General features: G+C 33.1%; 1 protein-coding gene across 1 annotated transcript; it reads left to right on the top strand.

Moving 5' to 3' along the window:
• Positions 1-10,912: 10,912 nt before the first annotated feature.
• Positions 10,913-18,600, top strand: LOC145578024 (uncharacterized). The gene is made up of 6 exons (XM_081635431.1): positions 10,913-10,997; positions 13,782-13,975; positions 15,915-16,542; positions 16,657-17,078; positions 17,855-18,290; positions 18,356-18,600. Exons 1-6 carry the CDS (start codon positions 10,913-10,915, stop codon positions 18,598-18,600), a joined length of 2,010 nt encoding a protein of 669 aa, XP_081491557.1.
• Positions 18,601-20,725: the final 2,125 nt, after the last annotated feature.

Below are 20,725 nucleotides of genomic sequence, written 5' to 3'. Positions count from 1 at the left end.
TTACTATAGTTTTGTATTCTACCTTAATTTTTTTACTCTGATACCAGTAAACATCGTTTTGTTATATAAATAAATATAACTTTAAATAAAGCAGCGGAATGTAAAAATAACATGTTAAAGGGATACAATAAAATATTGGATCAATGGTTCATTAAAAAAAATATTGTAGGGATATAATTAAACATTTGGTCCGAAGCTTACTGATACAGTTTTATTCGCCTTTGTGTTTAATTACATTCATAAAATAGTTATCGACTACGTAATAATATCTTTGTTATATCTTGTAAGTAGATTTCTAACTACTCTTCGTTTTATTATATATATTTCTACATTTTTGTTAGCGTTACTAGTATGGTCTCGTTCCTTAATATTAATTTTACACAAAAGATTCAAAGTGAGAAAATTATTTTTAAACGGAGGATTAATAATATTAACTCATGATCAATAGGGAAATTTTTTTATAAAAGTGAAATTATGCTTCTTAGTATTAACATTTGATAACGGTTAATTAGAAGGTAATACAATTATTAATCATGTAGTATATAAACATTAAATCTTGATAAAGTATTTTACATAAATGATATTATGCAAACATAAACATTTAAAAAGTAAGGAGTAACTCTTGAAATACTCATTTTTTGCTACAACAACCCAGTTTAAATTAAATTTGGGGGGGGGGGGGATTAAATGAATTAGTGAAGGGTTAAAATCAAATAGTGGGGTTTAAAATAGATAACACTAGATGAAAGCCCGTGTGATGCACGGTTTTTTTACACATTAAATCACACAAAAAATAATTTTTGTAATTAGATCATATCATACACAAAATATATATTGTTTTGGGTATTTTTGCCCTGCCACGTGGACCTCTCAGAGCTTGACACGTGTCACCCTTAGATGGGTTCCAAATGGACTAACCAGGGTACGACACTTGGCAAGCTGATACCCCATTAGGGAAATGGCGGCCTTCAAAGGCCAATTCCCGAGGCCGTCGCAAAACGGCGTAGCCCATGTCCCTAGGTCACCAAACCCTAGGATAAGGGCACAAACTTCTAGGACCCTATAAATGGGGAGATTCCCCCATTATTGGGGCAACGTTTTTAATCATTACCCCAAAAATTAGAAAAAATAATCCCAACTTTAATGGATTTTGCTAGAATAATCTCAACTTTGGAATAATCTGAACTTTGGGGGTTATTCTTTTTCTTCAATCCCAAATACCGGTTACCAGTTGAATGGATTTTTTTGTTTTATTTTTGTTAAAGTGACATGTGTCACAAACTGAGTGGTTAAAAAAATAAAAACAAGAAAAAAAAAACCAGCCAAAACCCCTCCCAATTCCGGCCACCAGCAGAACCCCAACAACAACCCCCTTCGCCGCTAAAACAATTTAGCGAGTGTCAGTATATATATATTATAATGGTGAATTTAAAAATTTTCATGGGTAAATGGTAAATAAACAAAAAAACTCAGGAATATATGGTGAAAAAACCGTTTTTTTTTTCAATTTTCGGCCACTGCGATAACCGGTTTTGGGCTCCGGTACCGTGACCAGCAACCGACTACCACGGTAACCGAAGGCCAAAACCGGTTAACGTGCCTAGTAACCGGAGGCCAAAACCGATTACCATAATCGGTTTTGGCATCTGGTTACCACAGTTTCCAGAAATTAAAAAACCACCACCTTCCTGCGGGGGAGGGAAGGTGGTGGGTCATCATTGAGGGGGATGTAGTGGTCGTCATCGGTTGGTAGGGGTGGTGGGTCGCCAGGGAGGATAAGGGGTGGTGAAATATAAGGGCATACTTATCCATTCACACCAAATGTTGGCGATGGTGATCATTTTTTATGGAAGTGTTTAACAATCCACTATTAAAATGCAAAATAAGTAAAAGTTTTTAAACTGTTACACCTAAAATTTAAAATTCTAACTTTTCTTGACTTTGACTCGTTGATCAAGGGAATGAACCCTAGAATTATATTAAGGGCCTTTGGGTTAAACGATAGCAACAAAGGGAAGTGGGTTGGGTTTAATCAAAAGGCCCAAGAAGAAGAAAGGACCGCTTTGGAGGCAAAACAAGGCAATTTGATTTAAATGAAGTTGGCGCCAAAAAGAGTAATTGCACAACAGTTACTAGAGTCAGCAATAACCACTCTAAATTATCTATAAATAAAAGTAAAAGGGAACCGAATGAAGGACATTAGCAAATCAATTAACAACAAGCATTTCATTTCATAGCTTTAAGTTTTTTTCTTAGCTTTCTTAGTTTCCCTTGGCTTAGGAGCCAAACGATAGTTTAGTTTTCCTTAGCATGTATTGAAGATCGATCGTCTTTTCCAATTGTATGATCATCGAGGTACCTTTCCTTCAACTTGTGCAATTGTAGACTTGACTTAATCCTTAAATCAATAAAGAGCATTTGCATCTTTTGTGACATGTTTATCTACTTGTTTCTTTAAGCAATTTAACTTGTTTGATTTCTTAGGGAAGCTTCTTTATTATTTGTTTTTGTTACAGTAGCAAGGTTATCAATCTTTTAAAACCAATAACACAAAGGGCAAACCCTAATACTCTAGAACAAGATAGAGTATTAACTTGCTGACAAAGAACAATATTTGCCTCAACAAAAAATAGTACTAATAATACTTAAAATTTTCTAAACTTTGTTTACATCTTGTAAGGAGATTTCTAACTAGCATTATTAATTATGTTTTCTTTACTTAATTTTAATATTAATATTACATAACTAATTATTATAACGCACATCATTTATTAATCTTGTAATATAAATAATATAGAAACTCTCGATCAATTGTTTTTTAAAAAGGAAATTATGCTCCTTATATTGAGATATTTAACAACTAAAACTCTATAACATGTTTTATCAAAAAGTAAGATTATGATCCATAATATTTATACTATATAATTGATTATTATAAGGACAAATAGTACCACTCGATCAATTGTTATTTTGTAATAAGTGAAATTATGCTCCTTAATATTAATACTATTAAACATGTTTTAAAACTTACAATTGTTGCATAAATAACCAAATTTGTAGGATATTCACCATGTTAATTTCTTTATACTTTATATTTTAATATATTATACACCACTATTATTTAAAACTATAAGTTTTGAATACTAATTAAATAATTGTTGTTAGTGTCATCTAGTTAACGAATACTATTTAAATAACTGTTGTTACTAAATAAATTAGAAACTTACAATTGTTACACTTCGATTTATTTTTAAGATACCTGTTTTTTTTTTTAATTTTTTTTTTTTAATTGACTCCAAATGTTTCATGGATAGGAAAGCTTTATGTTTGATGCTAAAACTGAATATCAATTTTCTTATTAATATGCTAGCGTCATAATTCAAAGAGTTTAATGCATTGTCATTGAGCATAATTCAATGTTTATCTAACATCTGTTACTAGTCAATAATCTAACATGAAGAAATTTTTTACGTTGATGTTTAAAAGCTAGGAAATTGTTCTTCAAAAAACAAAATCTGGAATTGGAAATAACGACATTTTAATTCACATTATATAGTACGATTTGATTAAAAAACTATATGGCTGGGATGAAAATATAACATAATTTGTCTCCAATACAACGAAGCTTATATATGTATAATTTGAAAAAAAAAATCTCTTTTTTCCAGCTTTGAACATAAGATTCATACAAATTAAAATAAGAAAAAAAATTTTCACAAACCAAATTTGTAACACAATGATTGGCGTATCCAGGATTTCCGAACAGTGGGTTTGGAATCGTAAAAAGAAAGGAATGAAAATACATTAATTAAAGATTCAATACATAAGTTTAGATTTCGAATTACAAAGGGATTACACTTAGAAAAATGGGAAAAAAAAACCTGCAAAAGCATTCGTTGAATTTTCAAACTTTGGAAGCGTATCAATACATTATCATCACTAAATCTAGCAAATAAGTCTCTCTCAAGAAAAGTGACTAAACTATCATTCAATAGTTGATCGCTCATACTATTCCGCAACTTATTTTTGTACATAAGTCATTTATGAAAACACTCCTTCCACGCTTAAGTAAGTATCAATGCTAAGTCGCCTCCAGAAGAATCAATGCTAGTCGTATAAGCAAGTAAACCAATTTTGCAATTGCTCCTTAGTTAATGTAACAAATATCATGGCATTAACAATATCTTAGTCCCCTCTTTAAAAAGAAAATTATAAAAAAAAAGGGGTTAAGAGGGTTCGAACCCCGGACTTCCTTATAAGGGAATATTAGGACGGGCACCAAAAATTACCATTGGGCTGCACGCTAACATAATGTTATATATTGCGAAATTATTTTATTTAACCCATTTTTTAATTTTTTTTTTTAAAAAATTTAATTTCTTTTTCAAAATTTCAGTGGGTTCAATGAACCTACGTACTTGAACCCAACCTATATTTGCACACTGCAACGATAAATAACAAATAATTAAAAAATTATTGTATAACAAAACATTGTATATTCATATGAATTTTTGAAAAAACAAATAACTTTTCTAGCAAAAGATGAAGAACAAATTTTTACACAAAATATACAAGAACATTAAAAACATTAGAAGAGAGAGAGAGAGAGAGAGAAAAGAGGAAAAAAAGAATCAAATCTCTAAAAATCGAAAAGCAAAAGTTTTAAGCCAAGAATAATAAGAGGAGAATTATTCGTGAAACATGAACAAAATTACATAAAAAAAAATTTAATTATAGAAAAAATCTGACACAATAATTGATATCAAGAACATGAAGAATAAGAAGAGCAATAACAAAGAGAGAAGAGAGAAAAACTGGACCGATAAAAATCAGCAAAAAAAAAAAAAAAAAAAAAAGAAAGGAGAGAGCATGGGGGTGGATAGTTGGGAATGTGGGTGCATTGATTATACCTTGAAAAAATCAGTTTTGAAATTTGATTTGGAAATTTTGTTTGAATTTTGAATGAAATGTTTAAAAATATTTTTTTAGGCTCCAAAATATTTACCTATCATAGGATGCCATGTTGCAGTGTATGCTGGTCCCACAAACATGGGTTATGTGTAGCCTTTGCTCGACTAAGCTTGCACTCCCTCCGTTCCTTAATTACGTGCCCGTTTGAGTTTTTTCACGGGAATTAAGGAAATTGAAGATTCCTTAAATTACATGATTGAAAGTACAATGGTGCATGTGGGTTAGAAATTAACGAAAAGAGAGAGAAAGAGAAAAGGTGGTTAGAAATTAATGAAAAGAGAGAGAAACAAAAAAAAGTGTGGTTGTGAATTGATAACAAAAAGCATCAATATTACAAAAAAGGACAACTCTTCATAAAAAAAAAAAGGAAAGATAGAAGGAATTAAATAATGGAAAAATACACTTTAATAATCCCAACTTTGCCCAAATTACTTTAAATAATCCCAACTTTCGATTATTCTGCAATGATCCCAACTTCCATATGCGTTTTCTTTCTTCAATCCCATTTACCGGTAACCTAGAGAAAGGGTTAATTTTTTGTTAAAGAAATATAATTGCCACGTGTCACTTGTTTATTGGTTTATAAAAAATTAATAAGTTTTGTTTAAAAAAGAATTTTTTTTTAAAAAAAACACGTGTCACTTGTTTATTGGTTCATAAAAAATTAAAAAGTTTTTTTTTAAAAAAGAAAATTTTAAAAAAAAAAATCAAAGCCCAAGCTTGCCGTGACCACCGCCGGTGGCAACGACCTCCCCACCCAGCCTTATTTTCGACTCTGATTTTCGTTTTCCGGCACCCACCACCAACTTTCGATACCTCCACCCCAATTAACATAGCCCTGAAATCGTAAACAACGTTGGGACTTGGGAGCTTTGGACGGATTTGAAGATGGGGAATGAAGAAGGTCGGTTTCTAGGTTAAGGGAAGGGAAAAGGTTAGTTTCGGTGGTGTGGGAATTGAGGGGGCGCCGATTTCGACTATGTGGGAAGGGAGAAGGTCAGTGTTCTGGGTTTAGAGAAGGGAGAAGTTCGGTTTTGAGTTTAAGGAAGGGAGGAACGGTCGGTTTCGGTGGTGTGGGAGGGAGGGGGCGTCGTTTTTCGAGATGAATTTGGGGTGGAGGGGCTGATTTTCATTGTTATAGTGGTTGGGCGGCGAAAATCGGTGGCTAGGGACTGAGAGGTGGTGGTTCGGGAGTATGCCGAGGAGAAGGGCCACCGTTGGTGGCTGGTGGGCGTGGTGGCTGGTTACTTTGGATTTTTTTAATTTTTTTTCTTTTTTGTTTCTTTTTTTTATTTTTTTTTTTAATTTATAAACCAATCACGTGTTGACACGTGTTGGGGTAACCTAGAATAATGGGTTGTTGACTTTTATTGACCGTTTGGGATTAAAGAAAGAAAACGCATATGAAAGTTGGGATCATTGCATAATAATCAAAAGTTGGGATTATTAAAGTGTACTTTTCCTTAAATAAATTGTATAAGTGTAACATTATTAAAAAAATACATGCTTTAAATGGAAAGATTTTGAAATAGGCACAACATGGGCACCCCTAAAAAGAATACATACACGTAATTAAGGGTTAGAGGGAGGAAAAAGCTACACATACATCCCATGTATGTGGGCCAAGTATACACTTTGAATTGACACTTTGTAATTGGCTAAGTGAGTCCGATATTCCACTAGTTTTGAATTTTCAGTTGAAAATTTAAACCTGTTTTGAGTTTGAATTTCAAATATGATTTATTTTTATTTTTTTTAAAAGGTGTTGCTACTGTTGTACTATACTTTAATTTCTCAACTAAATGTTTTTCTCCTCTCATGGACTTCTACTCTGATTCTCTCTCTTAAGTTTTGCAATAAAAAAAACACATACTAACAATCCCCTCCATCAACCAACCTTCAACTATAGTACTGTCATCTCGGAGAACCTTGGGAAACGAGAAAGGGAAAACCATGAAAAAGAGGAATGATAGATTAATATCCTCATTGAATGTGAAGGAGAAGTTTTAGTTGGTGGAGGAGCTCAAAACAGTGTAGTGAATGAACAACAATCTAATGTATTCTTATGCAGGTCAAGCAATTATTCTTTCTCATTGGCTCTTAATCCCGAGCATGTTCCCAAGCAACCACAAGTAGGAAAGGCAAGGAGGAAGATGGACTATCAGCAACCACAGGGATCGTCATGAAAATCATCAGCAACGAGAAGTACCTTATCCAAGACTTGTACTACTCACCCTGGTCTTATTTGCAGGTATTGTATAGGAGACAAAAAGGAAAGATTCACCTTCTCCTTTACAAGAATGCTTTAGCCGTCCAAGGAAGAAAAGGAGTTATGATTACATTAGTTCTTCTCGTATTTGTTATGTTAACGGTGCTAATTGTAATAGCGTTCTAATGGAGTCCGTAGCCCATGAAGTAGTCATAGAATAATAGTAACGGGCTAAGTTATTTTCTTTGTGTTGTAAGTTGTAACCATTGCCCCAAAAAAAAAACAAAAAAAAAATAAAACACTATAGTACTGTACTAGCTGATTCTCACCAACGAGTTCGTCATGCTGGATTGCCGCATATTCAATTGATTTGACTTATAAAACTCTTTTTTTACTTCTTCCCTTCCAAATTCTTGTTCTAGCTACATCGGAAGGAAACAAGGATTAGTTGCTAGAGAACAAAAACATGTTAATCTTCTTTCCCGTAGTTGCTATAAACAGATTCCAATTATTAACATAGACATCTAGTATGAATAATTATTTATGATTAGTGTTATTTTTATTTTAGTTGATAGTATATTATTTCGACTGATCTAAGTATCCACTAGTACAAAATCAATTTTCAATAAAACCCAAAAAGGGGGGTAGCCGGTGGCTAGGGTTAGTGGGAGAGAGGGGGTTGGTTTTTATTTTTATTTTTTTTATACATATAAATTATAATATTTTAAAAATAACTTTATTAATAAAAAAAAAATAATAAACCATGGTTAAAGATTTTTATTAAAGTAGTCATTATCTTTGGTGATAAAAAAAAAATATGTTATCAATGATAATAACTTTATTTTCCAATTTATTATAAAGAAAAATGAAAAATATCAAAGAGAATTTTCCAAATGTAAATTATTTGTAAACAGGTAACATGTCATAAATGATTCATTTAGACAGTTTACAATTTGTTTATCAGTTGAGTTAAAACAATTAGCGGTTTGTGTTTGATTTAAACGGTTTGCACTTTGAAAATTGTTTCGTTTAAATGTTTTAACCAGGCTCAAATGCTTTCGGGTTAAAAACGGTACAGATTAATAATAGTTTAAATTGTGTTTGATTTAGTTTGATTTTAGGGTGGATTCGAACGGTTTGATTCTTTATCGGGTTATAGTTCTTATACAGTTCAACACTATTCAAATAGCACAACATGATTTTCTTAGAGGCACGTCTACCATTTATTTCCGTGAAATATAACTAATGGTAAAGCTTCTGATTATCATTCATCCATCGAATATATAGAGTACTGATGACCCTAAATTATGGTAAATATGACATCAGGAAATCTAACTCCTAACTTAAGTAAACTACCTCTACAAAGTATATCTTTCCATTACATATTACTCTGTATATACTAAATACTCCTTATAATCCTAACAATTTTTCGTCTCATTGAAAATAATGGATAATTTACTTTTAACAGTCACAAAATCTTAAAATTTTAGGTGCCAAAATCAATCAATTACATAATACTAAAACAGACACCAGGAATGACACGTGTCAATTCTTGGTGTAGTTTTTTTCCCTCCAAAACACCCCTTTCCTATTTTACTAAAATCTTCTTTGACAATCTTAATATAATATAACTATCATAATATTATTACAAATTTTTTATAATAAATATATTCCTTTATAGTATTTACTCCGTTTTTCATATCTTTTAATATATTACTTTGTATATCATATCTTTAATACATCATATTTTATTCCTTCAAATAAGGTAATTTTGTGACAATATTTAAAATGATGAATCTATTAAAATGATTCTTACTACACAAATTATTATTATTGTTATTGTTAAACGGGGATTTCGATTTTTTTAATACTTAAATTGGTTTCTCGCCTAATTCTAATATGAAGAATATAACAAAATGAAGGAAGATTAGCAACATAGTGTAACATTATAAACATTTTATCAATGCATGTAATAAGGTAAGAAAATTTGATTAATTAAAATTTCATTCTTTTTATTTGTATATCTCCAACACTTTCATATATTATACTCCCTCCGTTTCTATATGATAGTCCCATATGGAATCAAATTACATAAAATAAGAAAAGAAGAATATTTGGAATCTAACATTAAAGTATAAAAACAATTCATAATTAGTTTGCCTTATTTAAATTTTTGAATTTTTTTTTTGAAAAGCATCAACCATAATTGCATAATTCAAGGGAGGAATTTCCTTATTTAGAGCTGTATCATCAATCAACAATCAATTAATAATTTAACCAATTAGAACTTATGTATAAAATAGGAAATGAAAGCTAAATTAAAAATGGAATATATTCAATATGGGTAGATTTTTTAAAAATGCCTAAAATAGTATATGGGACTAACATTATGAAACGGAGGGAGTAATTTTTTTGGAAAAAAATTTATTATCATTAAATTGTAATTATTATTTCTACCTATTATGTGTAATACATAATTTTAGGTACCTATTTGGTTAATAAAAAGAAACTTGATACTAATTATCATTGAATTTTTAAAACACTGGTCTAATATGTAGTTTTAATAAACTCATTTTGACTCTTTTGTTATATTCCATGTTTCATTTCATTATATACGAAATATAAGAAGATAATAAATATGTTATAGTTGCATTTTATTAATTTTATTTTTAATACATTTTATTTTTCTTTTATTGATTAAATATAGTGAAATAACCGTGCATGACACGGGACCTAATGTAGTTACTAATAAAATTAGCCGGGAATTTTGTCTCCCATTCTCTCATTTTGGCGCCGAGAAGCCAAAAATTTCCCTCCCAAAACCTTCCTTCATTCCCGCTCAACCCAAAACTTAAGTGCGTGCTGAGTTGTCATAAAATTAGAAGTCATGTATATGGAGCTCACATACATGGGATGTATGTTTATTACCTTCCTTGGAGGGAGTAGGTTTTTATCGATCTCATGCACTTTGAGGATGGATAGGTGCATCGTGCAATCCACTAGCTACATGTTATGTTATGTTATGTCATATCATGTATTTTGTTTAATAACAAAAAGCCCAGTCATGAGGCAAGGCCACTTGCCACCATACCAAGCTGCCTCTTTGCATACTTAATTTAAATCACTTTTTTTTAATTAACTAGCATACTTTGTATTGTTGATTTATCGTGCATTGTAGTTCTTTAGTAAAAAAATTGCATGCCTTTAATCCAATGCACAATAATGTGTCTTAAAACATCCACATACAAAAAGTTACAACCTTTGTACACTACGTTTTCACATCTTCATTCCAAACCCACATCAATTCCAAACTACAACCTCTCAAATGGAAAGCTCAAGCACTAGTAGGTGACACATTAAAATTACCATGTTCATTTATTTTATATAGTTATTAAACGATGCTCTTATCTTATTAAGTAACGACCATATTTTACCAGGTAGTAGCTGCATTTTAAACTTGAATAGAGGAACATACCCTCATGTGTATTCCATGATTTTTACCTCTCAAACTCAATCTAAAATTTTCTTCTCCCAACAAATTACCATCAAGCATCACTAGTTAACTTTTTTTTTTTCTTTTGACCCTTTATTTTATTTTGACCCATTTTAAGTTGTCAGTCGTTTCTTACTTTTCAGCCCTTTTTAATTTTTTCACCTTTTTCAACCCATTTTAAGTTTTCACCATTTTCATCGATTTGAGGTCAGAGGAGGGACGAGAATTAATGTTTGAAAATGGCGAGGAAGATATTGGTGATGGAGGATTCGCTTTTCACAAACGGTTTGGAGGATTGTGATGAACTCGTAGGTGAATCCGATGGTACTGCCCTTAATTTTGGATGCGAAGGCAACAACAAAGCTACCATTGAAAACCTTGTGCAGCACGAAAGAGGCGAGGAATAAGTAGATGAAGCAGAGTGTGCTTTAGCCCTGGAAACTTTGTTGAAGAAGGTAATTGTTACTTAAAACTAATTTAATTTGTATCTAGGGTAATTCAATAATTTTGATTGGGAGACTAATTATTTTTTGCTTTAAATAATGTTAATTCCTTGGTGATTTGCGTATGTAGAGAGAGTAAGAGGTGGAATATATTGTCTTTAGGTGTTATTTATATACTACTATATTGTATAGCATTGGCATGTCGTGGGTGTTATGGTGTGTATATTTTTTTTGCTTTTCACTGTATGCCATTGATCCTATATGACAATATATGAAATGGAATTGACTTGTGGTCTGCGTGAACCATAGTTGTATCAATTGTACAGGAAAAGTGATTGATAAAATTGTAGTCCTGATTAGTTAAGTGTGTTGGTATTTGATTTTGTGTTATTGCCTATTTATTTGAATAGTTTGGGCAGGGTAGTGTGTGTGTTAGATTGTATACAAGGGTAGGGCATTGTGGGGCAGGAAGCAGGTTTGCATGTTCCTCTAACATGTGTTGTGCATGTGTGGTTGTTTTGCAGTGGAGTGTATTTTTCTTTTTCTTTTTTTGATGGCAGTTTGTGTTGGGTTTTGTAAGGCATTGGTTGATAACAATATTTTTAATCCTTGTTTTTTTGTTTTTGCACAAGTGTTGTTATCAATGATTCTGTGAGGATTATTTGAATAAAATATTGATTAGCTTTGAATAATTGTGGAAGGTGAATGTTGGAGAAGAGTCCTACAAGACTCCTACTAAAGGAAAGAGTACTGTGGCTATAAGTTTTGAGATCGAAGAGTTTCAAATGTAGAGGTTTCCCTTCCCCCACCCAATATTGGAATGATCTTTGAGAGTTGGCAAAAAATAGACTCATACTTTAAGAACTACGGGAAGCAAGAAGGTTTTGGGGTGGTGCAATCAAATGGAACCACAATAGATAAAAGTTCTAATGTAAAGGAGAAGAAGAATGTGACATGGACTAGTGAAAGTTTTTGTATGCCCGGTAGGAAAAGTAAGAAAATCGGTCCCGCCTTTGTCTCTATGTGATGAAGTTTGTGTTAAACGGAAGAGTAAAAAAGTTCAATGTCCGATGAAATTATATGCAAAGGTGAACGAGGTTGTTGAGTGGGTAATTGATAAAGCCGTGCTAGAGCATCAAGGTCACACACCCACACCGGGGAAGTCCAAGAACATCACCGAATAAGAAAAAGTTCTTGTTGGACAACCCGCACATTCTTTGTCAAGTGTTTAATGATTAGAAGGCGAGTGTTTCGGTTGCAAAGATATACAATTTTATGGCGTGACAATGAAATGGGAGGGAAGAGATGCAATTTACCCAAAAGAATTTGCATGATGAAGTTGTGAAGCAAAGGAAAGCTATATTTTAGGAAGGTGATGTTTGCTTATTTCATGAGGATGACGGATGATAACTCAAATTTTTGCATACCTATCCTGTAGATGAGTTAGGTAGGCTCCAAGATTTATTGTGGGTTGAAACCAGGAGCCGAACCGCATATGAGGTGTTCGCGTTTGTTTTGATTCGACGTACTTGACCTATGAATATAAGCTCCCTTTTTATACTTTTGTGGGTGTTAATCATCACGGACAAACCATTTTATTTGGATGTGCATTAGTTTCCTACGAGATCGCAGAAACATTTGAGTGGGTGTTTTTTAATTGGTTGAGATGTATGGGTGAAAGATAACTAATTGGAATCCCAACGGATCAAGATCCGGTGATAAGGAAAGCTTTAAACGTGACTACACAGTGTGGCAGTTGCATAAGAATTATTATTATTATTTTTTTTAGATTTCCTGGGTTGATTTTGTTTTTTTTATTTTTTTCAATTACCAAGGTACTTTCTTAACGTTAAAAGGAATAGGTAGTTGGAAAGTCGGGCCATAGTTTATGTTCATTTTCCCTACAATCTACCTCTTCATCTTCGTATCTACATCTTCCTAAACAAATTAACAAATTCCTTACAATCTAACAATGTTAGCCCACGGTGCATTATCTTCACCACCTCAACAACAAAGCCGGCGCTACCAGTGTGGGAGGATTACCCATGGAACCACACCAAACCAAACCCGCCTTTTACTTTTTCCCTTTCATTACCACCTTAGATTCTGAGCTTGATTTCAATAACATTCCATGCTACGCCAACCATCAGGACTACTATCACATGAGTGACCCTATACCAGTGAATAAACTTCGTGTCCTGTTAATTGAGTCTCTTGATTTCCGCATTACTACTTTCATCCGCAAAATAGTGATGGAGGGGGGTGACAATGGTTGTCGCCCGACTTATTATTCGCTAATCTCTGATTTAGAAGGGTATCAACGCAAAGGGGCGAGTAGCTCCACAAAGTGGTTGTGTGAAAGTGAAAGAGGAGACGACTATACATCCCAGGAGGCATCGTACCAATATTCGACTGGAAGCCATATGTTGATGTTGACTTAATGTCCCTGTTTACCTCCCCTTTTAAGAGAGACACCTCTTTTTTTCTCACAAAAGTGCTAACATTCATGTCATGGAGTTACATAATTAAAAAGATTGAAATAAGGTACCATTGTGTCTCTATATATGGTAACCAAACCAGTGCCCTAGCCCAAACTCTGTATTTCCCTATCGGATCAACAGTCATAGTTTGGAATGCCGGAGTGTTCATCAACCATCTTTTTCAGAAACATTTGAGAAGCTATTCAACTCTTTCTCCCCTAATGTTGTCATAATTATCGAGGCTCACAATGTTGATTCTATTGGAACCTACAACGGCTATTGTGGTATTCTTCTGATTTGGGAAAAAAACGATGTCTGCCCGTGGGTGAATCAAAGGGGGATGCATGGTTACGGTCACCAATTGGGTATTGCTATTGAGGTAAAAATACTTTTTCCTTTCTATTTATTTTATTAAAGAAATGCAAGCCTCCAATTCAATGGTATTTAGCATGATATGCCACAATATCAGATGTTTTACTTACAAATTCTATTGGTAATATAGTGGAGCTATATACCCTATGATTAGATGTTGTAAATTTGTAATTACAAATTTTATTAACAAAAATAAGTACTTTGCTAATATTCCTATTATTGCTATGGTTTATGTACTAATGAGCCCGCAGGTTGGAGCAAAATGGCTTAAACCTCCATAGTACCTTTCTCCAAGCTCGGCATGGTACTCCGACCGAGGACTTGACGAGGATGGGTTGAGTCATGACTGGAATGAGGACATCTCCGACGGGGCGTAGAAAATGTTGGCTTGGTCAAGAACTCCTTTTTTTCAAATGTATGGAGTTTTATTCTATACGGCATATTATTTGTATGTATGGACTATGGTTGGTTGTTGTTTGCTAATCCCTTAGGATTTTTATTCTTATGCTCAACTAGATGTTTTTGTGGTTTTATGAACTTTAGTAATATGTAATTTGGAGTATTTGCACTACTATTTGAGTCATCTATTACTTGGTATTTAATTATTATTATGATTGTGTTGTTATTTGATAATCCTAAACGCAGAAATGTTAATCAATTTAATTATCCAAACATATAGCAAAACTTGTATGTAATTAAGGTGTGGACAAAATAACCTAAATTGGTTAAACTCAATTATGCAAGTCTACACTTTTGTGGCACTAACAAAGTTCACATTGATACATTTAAAAGAAAATTTTACTCAACTAAATTGATCAAACGTGTAGTATGAAAGTAATACATAAAAACCTTTGAGTGTAAGGTTTTTTTTTTTAATATATTTATTTTAATTTAAAAATTATCCCAAAAAAATTAGACAAAACTAATTATAAATAATACTTAATATTTCAAATGGTATACCACAAAATCAATTTGTCACTGGAGTGCAACCATATAATATCTTAATGGTACAACCATAGAATAAAAATGTAGTATTGGTCGCAGTCGCGAAAACGGTCATAGTATCACAGTATTGGAATTGATGTGTTAGTCGCAGGCTGGTCGCGATAGTTGCGGCATAATTTTGTTTTAAATTTATTAAATCAAAAACGATATTTTAAAATTTTATTTTATTTTAAATCTAAATTTTATAATTAATCAACTCTATAAAAAAAGTTGAATTTTTTTACATACTAAGCCTGGAGTTATTCACAAAAATATCCACATAGGGATGTTTGATTTTATAAATAAAAATTCTGCCCCATTATCCCCAACTATCCACTTAAGGGAGTTTATTTAATTTAAATAAAAAAATCCTGTCAGAGTGCCAGCTCACACTCTCTCACAAGGGCGGAATTAGGGGGGGGCCTGGGTGGGCCATGGCCACCCCTTGGCCCAAAAAAAAAAAATTAATGTTGAGCCCAAATTTTTTTTTTTAAAAAAAAGAAATACAAAAAGAAAAATAAAAACCCCACATCTTTGACTCCTCTTTTTTATACTCATTAAGTATTATTTTATTACTTTCCTATCAAACATCATAAAGTGAAAATTACTTTTCTCTATTACTCTATATATATAGGCATATAGGATTAGGTATTTTTTACAATTATTAAAACAACTTTTTACCCATTGGATACTTCACAATACACATACATCCCTAATCCTTTAATTCTTTGGCTTCTGTCCTTCGTCCAGGTATGTTTTTGGTTTCCTTTTTTTTTTTTTTGTGTTTTATTGTTGAAATTTTATTATTTTATTTTTAAATACATACATTAGTTTTACATAATCAAACTTAAGTAATTAAAATTAGATTATATAAATAACTATTATAACTCAATTATACTATGTATTATTTTAGTACGTAATTGATCAAAATAATATTAATTTTTCTAGGTTGAAATATTAAGAGGAAAACAATTGACTCTTATTTTTCGAAAGCAAAACCTCCTTCCGAATTAAACATTGAAGACCCATCCCCTAAAGTGACTGGCGAAACGAATGTTGATGTAAATCTGGAGACCCATATTGAACAATCAACAAATCCATCTACAGTTCAACCTACATTTAATATTGGAAATACAGTTTTGATGCATGATCCGGCTCTACGTAAATCAATTGATAGTTACCCTTCAAAGGAGCAGGAAGATATTGTCAATGCATACGTACATTACGGGCCTTATCAATTTCACTTATCTCAGTACCCTTCTTCGGGTCCGATAGATCACCCACGTCGATTCCAATCTAATTGGTTTAAGAAATTTCCTTGGCTTTTAGAGTATTCTCCTACAACAGATGCATCTTATTGTTTCCCATGTTTCCTTTTTCCAAAAGACCCATTAGGAAAATCCAGATCAAATGTTTTTACAGTTCAAGGATTCAGACATTGGAAGAAGGTTGGGGGTAAAGATTGTTCTTTGTTATCTCATATGGGGAAAGATACCAATTCGGCTTTATGTTGGAAGAATTTGAAGAAAACTGAAGGTCACATTGATCAGGCGTTTGAAAAACCTAATCCACAAATGATTGAAGATAATCGTTTAAGAATAAAAACTTCAATTGACGTGGTGCCCCAAATGAATAAAAACTTCAATTGATGTTGTGATAGACAATGCCCCAGAAAATGCTAAATATACATCTCCTGCAATTCAGAAAGAGATTCTACAAGTATTTGCTACAAAGTGCAAAAAGAAATTCGTGAGGAAATTGGTGATTCAAAGTATTGTATTATTGTTGATGAATCTCGAGACATATCTAAAAAAGAACAAATGGCTATTGTTTTAAGGTTTGTCGACAAAAATGGTTATTTAAGAGAGTGTTTTTTTGAGCTAGTACATGTCAAAGATACTACCTCTAAGACTCTTAAAGAAGAAATTTTTACGGTTTTATCTAACCATGAGTTGAGCATTCAAAACCTTAGAGGACAAGGTTATGATGGTGCTAGTAATATGCGAGGAGAATGGAATGGCTTAAAGGCTTTGTTCATGGAAGAATGTCGCTATGCTTACTATGTACATTGTTTAGCACATCAATTACAATTAGCTCTTATTGCTGCAGCAAGGGAAATAGGCGAGGTACATGATTTTTTTTAAAGATTTAATTTTTATTGTTAACACTGTTAGCTCTTCTTCTAAGCGTCATGATGAGTTACAAGCTAGCCAAATAGCTGAATTGGGGAATTTTGATTGAGATTGAGGAGGTTGAAACAGGAAAATGATTGAACCAAATTGGCACGTTGCAACGTCCTAGGAATACTAGATGGAGCTCTCATTATAAGTCAATTTATAGTTTATTAAAAATGTACAATGCAGCTAGCTCAGTCCTTGAAAAAATAGCCATTGATCGTCGGGTATTGTTTTGGGTGTTTTTGTTCCTCGGGAGAGTTACAGCTCAGAGATTGATCCGATTGCGCATGTACGTGCAAAACAACGGAGACTCCGGGTGGTAGGAGCTCCGCCTCCGACGATCAAGTTAGAACGCGTAGGAGAATGAAAAAGGTACGGAAAGTAAAGAGGATCTTCTCGGATTTTGAGATCAGGTGTTTTCTCTGATGTAAGAGAATAAAGGGTATGCTGTAATTAATTTTAGGTGTCCCCAAAATGGGGGAAATCTCCCTATTTATAGGGTCATTGGTAAATGTGCCCCTGATTAGGTCACTATGACCTAATTCTGTTGGGCTACGCCGAATTACGGCTTTCTCGAGATTTGGGCCCTTGAAGACAGTCTTTTCTCCCAGATTCTGGGAATGACACGTGTCAAATGGGGATTGGTCCAATTTGGACTAATCGGGGTATGACACGTGTCACGATCCGGTTGGCCCACATGGCATGGGTAAAATTATCCAAAACAGGTATCATATTCTCAACGCGGGGATGCTAAATCTGCTCTAAAAAAGTTGGTAGCATTTGATTTTGTATTTATTTTACACCTTATGAAAGATCTTATGGGATATACAGATGGTCTTTGTCGAGCTTTGCAACATAAATCACAAGACATTTTAAATGCTATGCATTTAGTTGTTGGTACAAAATCCTTGATTCAAAATTATAGAGATAACGGTTGGGAATCCCTTTTACAAAAAGTACAATCATTCTGCCTTAAACATGATACTCAAGTAATAGATATGCAAGTTGCTTATTCTGAAATAATTCAATCTTGGCGCAACAAAGACACCATAACAGTGGAGCATCATTATCAGGTGGATGTGCTTAATGCAAGCGCAGATCAACAATTGCAAGAGCTAAATAGTCGCTTTAGTGAACGAACAACAGAGCTACTCACTTTAAGTGCGTCTTTGAGTCCTATTGATGGATACAACATTTTAATGTGGAAAATATTTGTCTCCTTGCAGAGAAATACTATCCTGAGGACTTTTCAGAGTATGAAAAATCACATTTGAAGTATCAACTTCAACAATTTTATTGTGATGTTCCTAATCACCCGAATATGAAGGACTTGAGTACCATTACTGATTTGTGTAGAAGTTTGGTGGAGACTAGGAAATCAGTTGCTTATCCATTAGTTGATAGATTGATTCGACTTATTTTTACTCTTCCAGTTAGCACAACAACTACAGAAGAGCTTTCTCGGCAATGAAAATTGTGAAAACTAGTCTTCGAAACAAAATGGAAGATGACTTTCTTTCAAATTACTTACTAGTGTATATCGAGAAGGAGATTCCTGGAAAATTTGAAATAAGTCAATATTGTGACTTTTATTCTATGAAACCTAGGAGAGCTCGTGTTAAGTGATTAGTTTTTTTCATTTTTTTTGTACTTCAAATTTTTACATACCTTTTTATTTTAATGGTTTATGTTGAATTTTTTTTCCCCAATTACATACGCATTTATACTTGTCGAGGTATTTTATTACATTATCGATTAGATCGGTCACCCCTTCAAAAAATTTCTGGTTACGCCACTGCTCTCTCACCTGCTCAAGTACTTTCTTTGTCCTCTTCCAATTGAGCAAAGAGCTCTCTCGACTTTAATGGAGATTTCTCCATTTTTTCCCCTTTTTTTCCTTTAAAAAGCAAGTGCTTCATCAGACAAGAAATAAACCGGCTGTGAGATAATATCAATCAATGCGGGCGAAATTTCATTTGTATCGGTTGAACTGGCCGAAATCTTGGCATTTTAAAAAAACACCGCATCAAAGTGGCAAATCTCGGATTGGTAGCTTTGTAATCTAGTACATATCGGCCGAATCGCGAAGTACCGACCGTGTTTTTATACTATGGGTACAACACCATATTATGTGCAACTAGCATGTTTTACCATTTTTCCTATTTGATAAGGACTTATTATTATTATTATTGTAATAATCATTATTGAGCATATATGTGATTGTGCTATTTGATAAGGTCATGAAGTTTTAATCCATTACTGCCACACATGAAGTAAAATATAAAATTAAGAGTCCAAATGCAAATAATTATATAATACCAGGCCCAATTACCATAATCACAATGTAGCACCCAAAAACGCAACACAGGCCCAAGTCTTACCACATACCCTTTGACTTACTTAAAATTCTTCAGAAATGTAGCAACCAAACACTACTATCATAGTTTTGTTCATAAAAAATAAAACTACTATTACATCAAAAATGTTTAGCTGAACAAATTGAACTAGCAAGTAATTTGGGAGTTTATCCTCCGCATCCCTCTACGATCTTTTGGCAAGATGTCCTCCCATAGTCCTTTGATGTCATTGAATTCGTTATTTGCGTCGTGCAAGAACATGAGTTGTACTATGTTAGATATCTTTGCAAACAACATGAAGTGTATAAAATTAGTTTTCCACTCTACAAAAGTTTTAGATATGACATTTACAAAGCATGGGAACATACCAGTGCAACTGGTATGTCAAACTTATGGGCACAAACTTTGATGCATGCAAGCATGTACACACTGCGGGAGAAGATAAACAGGTATCATAAAATTAATCAATCTATTGATAATAACAAGGAAAAATTGTCAAAAATAATACAAACTTTAAGCGCTCTGCTAAAAACAAGTCAAACTTTTGATTATTTCTAAATAATACAAACTTTGGGGGTGTTCGCTATAAACAAGTTATTTTACCTGCATGGCTAGTTAATTTTATTTTTTCTTTTTAATAAATTCGATAAACAATATAATAAACTCTTTACAACAACATATTCATTGTTAATTAACAATTAAAATATTTTTCATTTCTTCAAAAAAAACATTAATTTTTTTTTTAAATTTTCTTCACAAAAAATATTATAAAAAAAACACCACCTCCTCCACTAGCCACCGACGCCAGCCTCCCTCCCAACCCCCGGCACCGGCCGCGCCCAGATCCCACTCCCCGGTGCCGGCGCCAACTCCCCTCTCCCACATGTCACACCCTTCCATCTCCCCTGCAGAACCACCAAACTCCCTCTCCCGCAAAATCACCAAACTCCCCCCATCTCCTACAAAACCACCAAAAACCCAAGTCCCACCCTCGAAAAACCCTAACATAACCCTTATCGATGGCTACGTAGGTCCGATTTGGGGTTTTTGAGAATAGAAGATGGGGTTTTTGGTAGTTTTGCGGGGGATGGCTCAGTGGCTGGAGTTGGGTGTGGCGGTGAGGAATGAGTATTTTTTTTAAAAAATAAAAATAAATATAATACGTAGTAATAATCTTTAAAAAAAATGAAATAAATAAATAAATAATCAAATTTAATTGTTAAACCAAAAAAATTTTAA

The sequence above is a fragment of the Chenopodium album genome, chromosome 14 (genome assembly GCF_948465745.1).
Source record: "Chenopodium album chromosome 14, dcCheAlbu1.1, whole genome shotgun sequence".
Classification (NCBI taxonomy): domain Eukaryota; kingdom Viridiplantae; phylum Streptophyta; class Magnoliopsida; order Caryophyllales; family Amaranthaceae; genus Chenopodium; species Chenopodium album.
The sequence above is the reverse complement of the archived record's forward strand: the minus strand, read 5'-3'. Positions and strand labels throughout refer to the sequence as shown.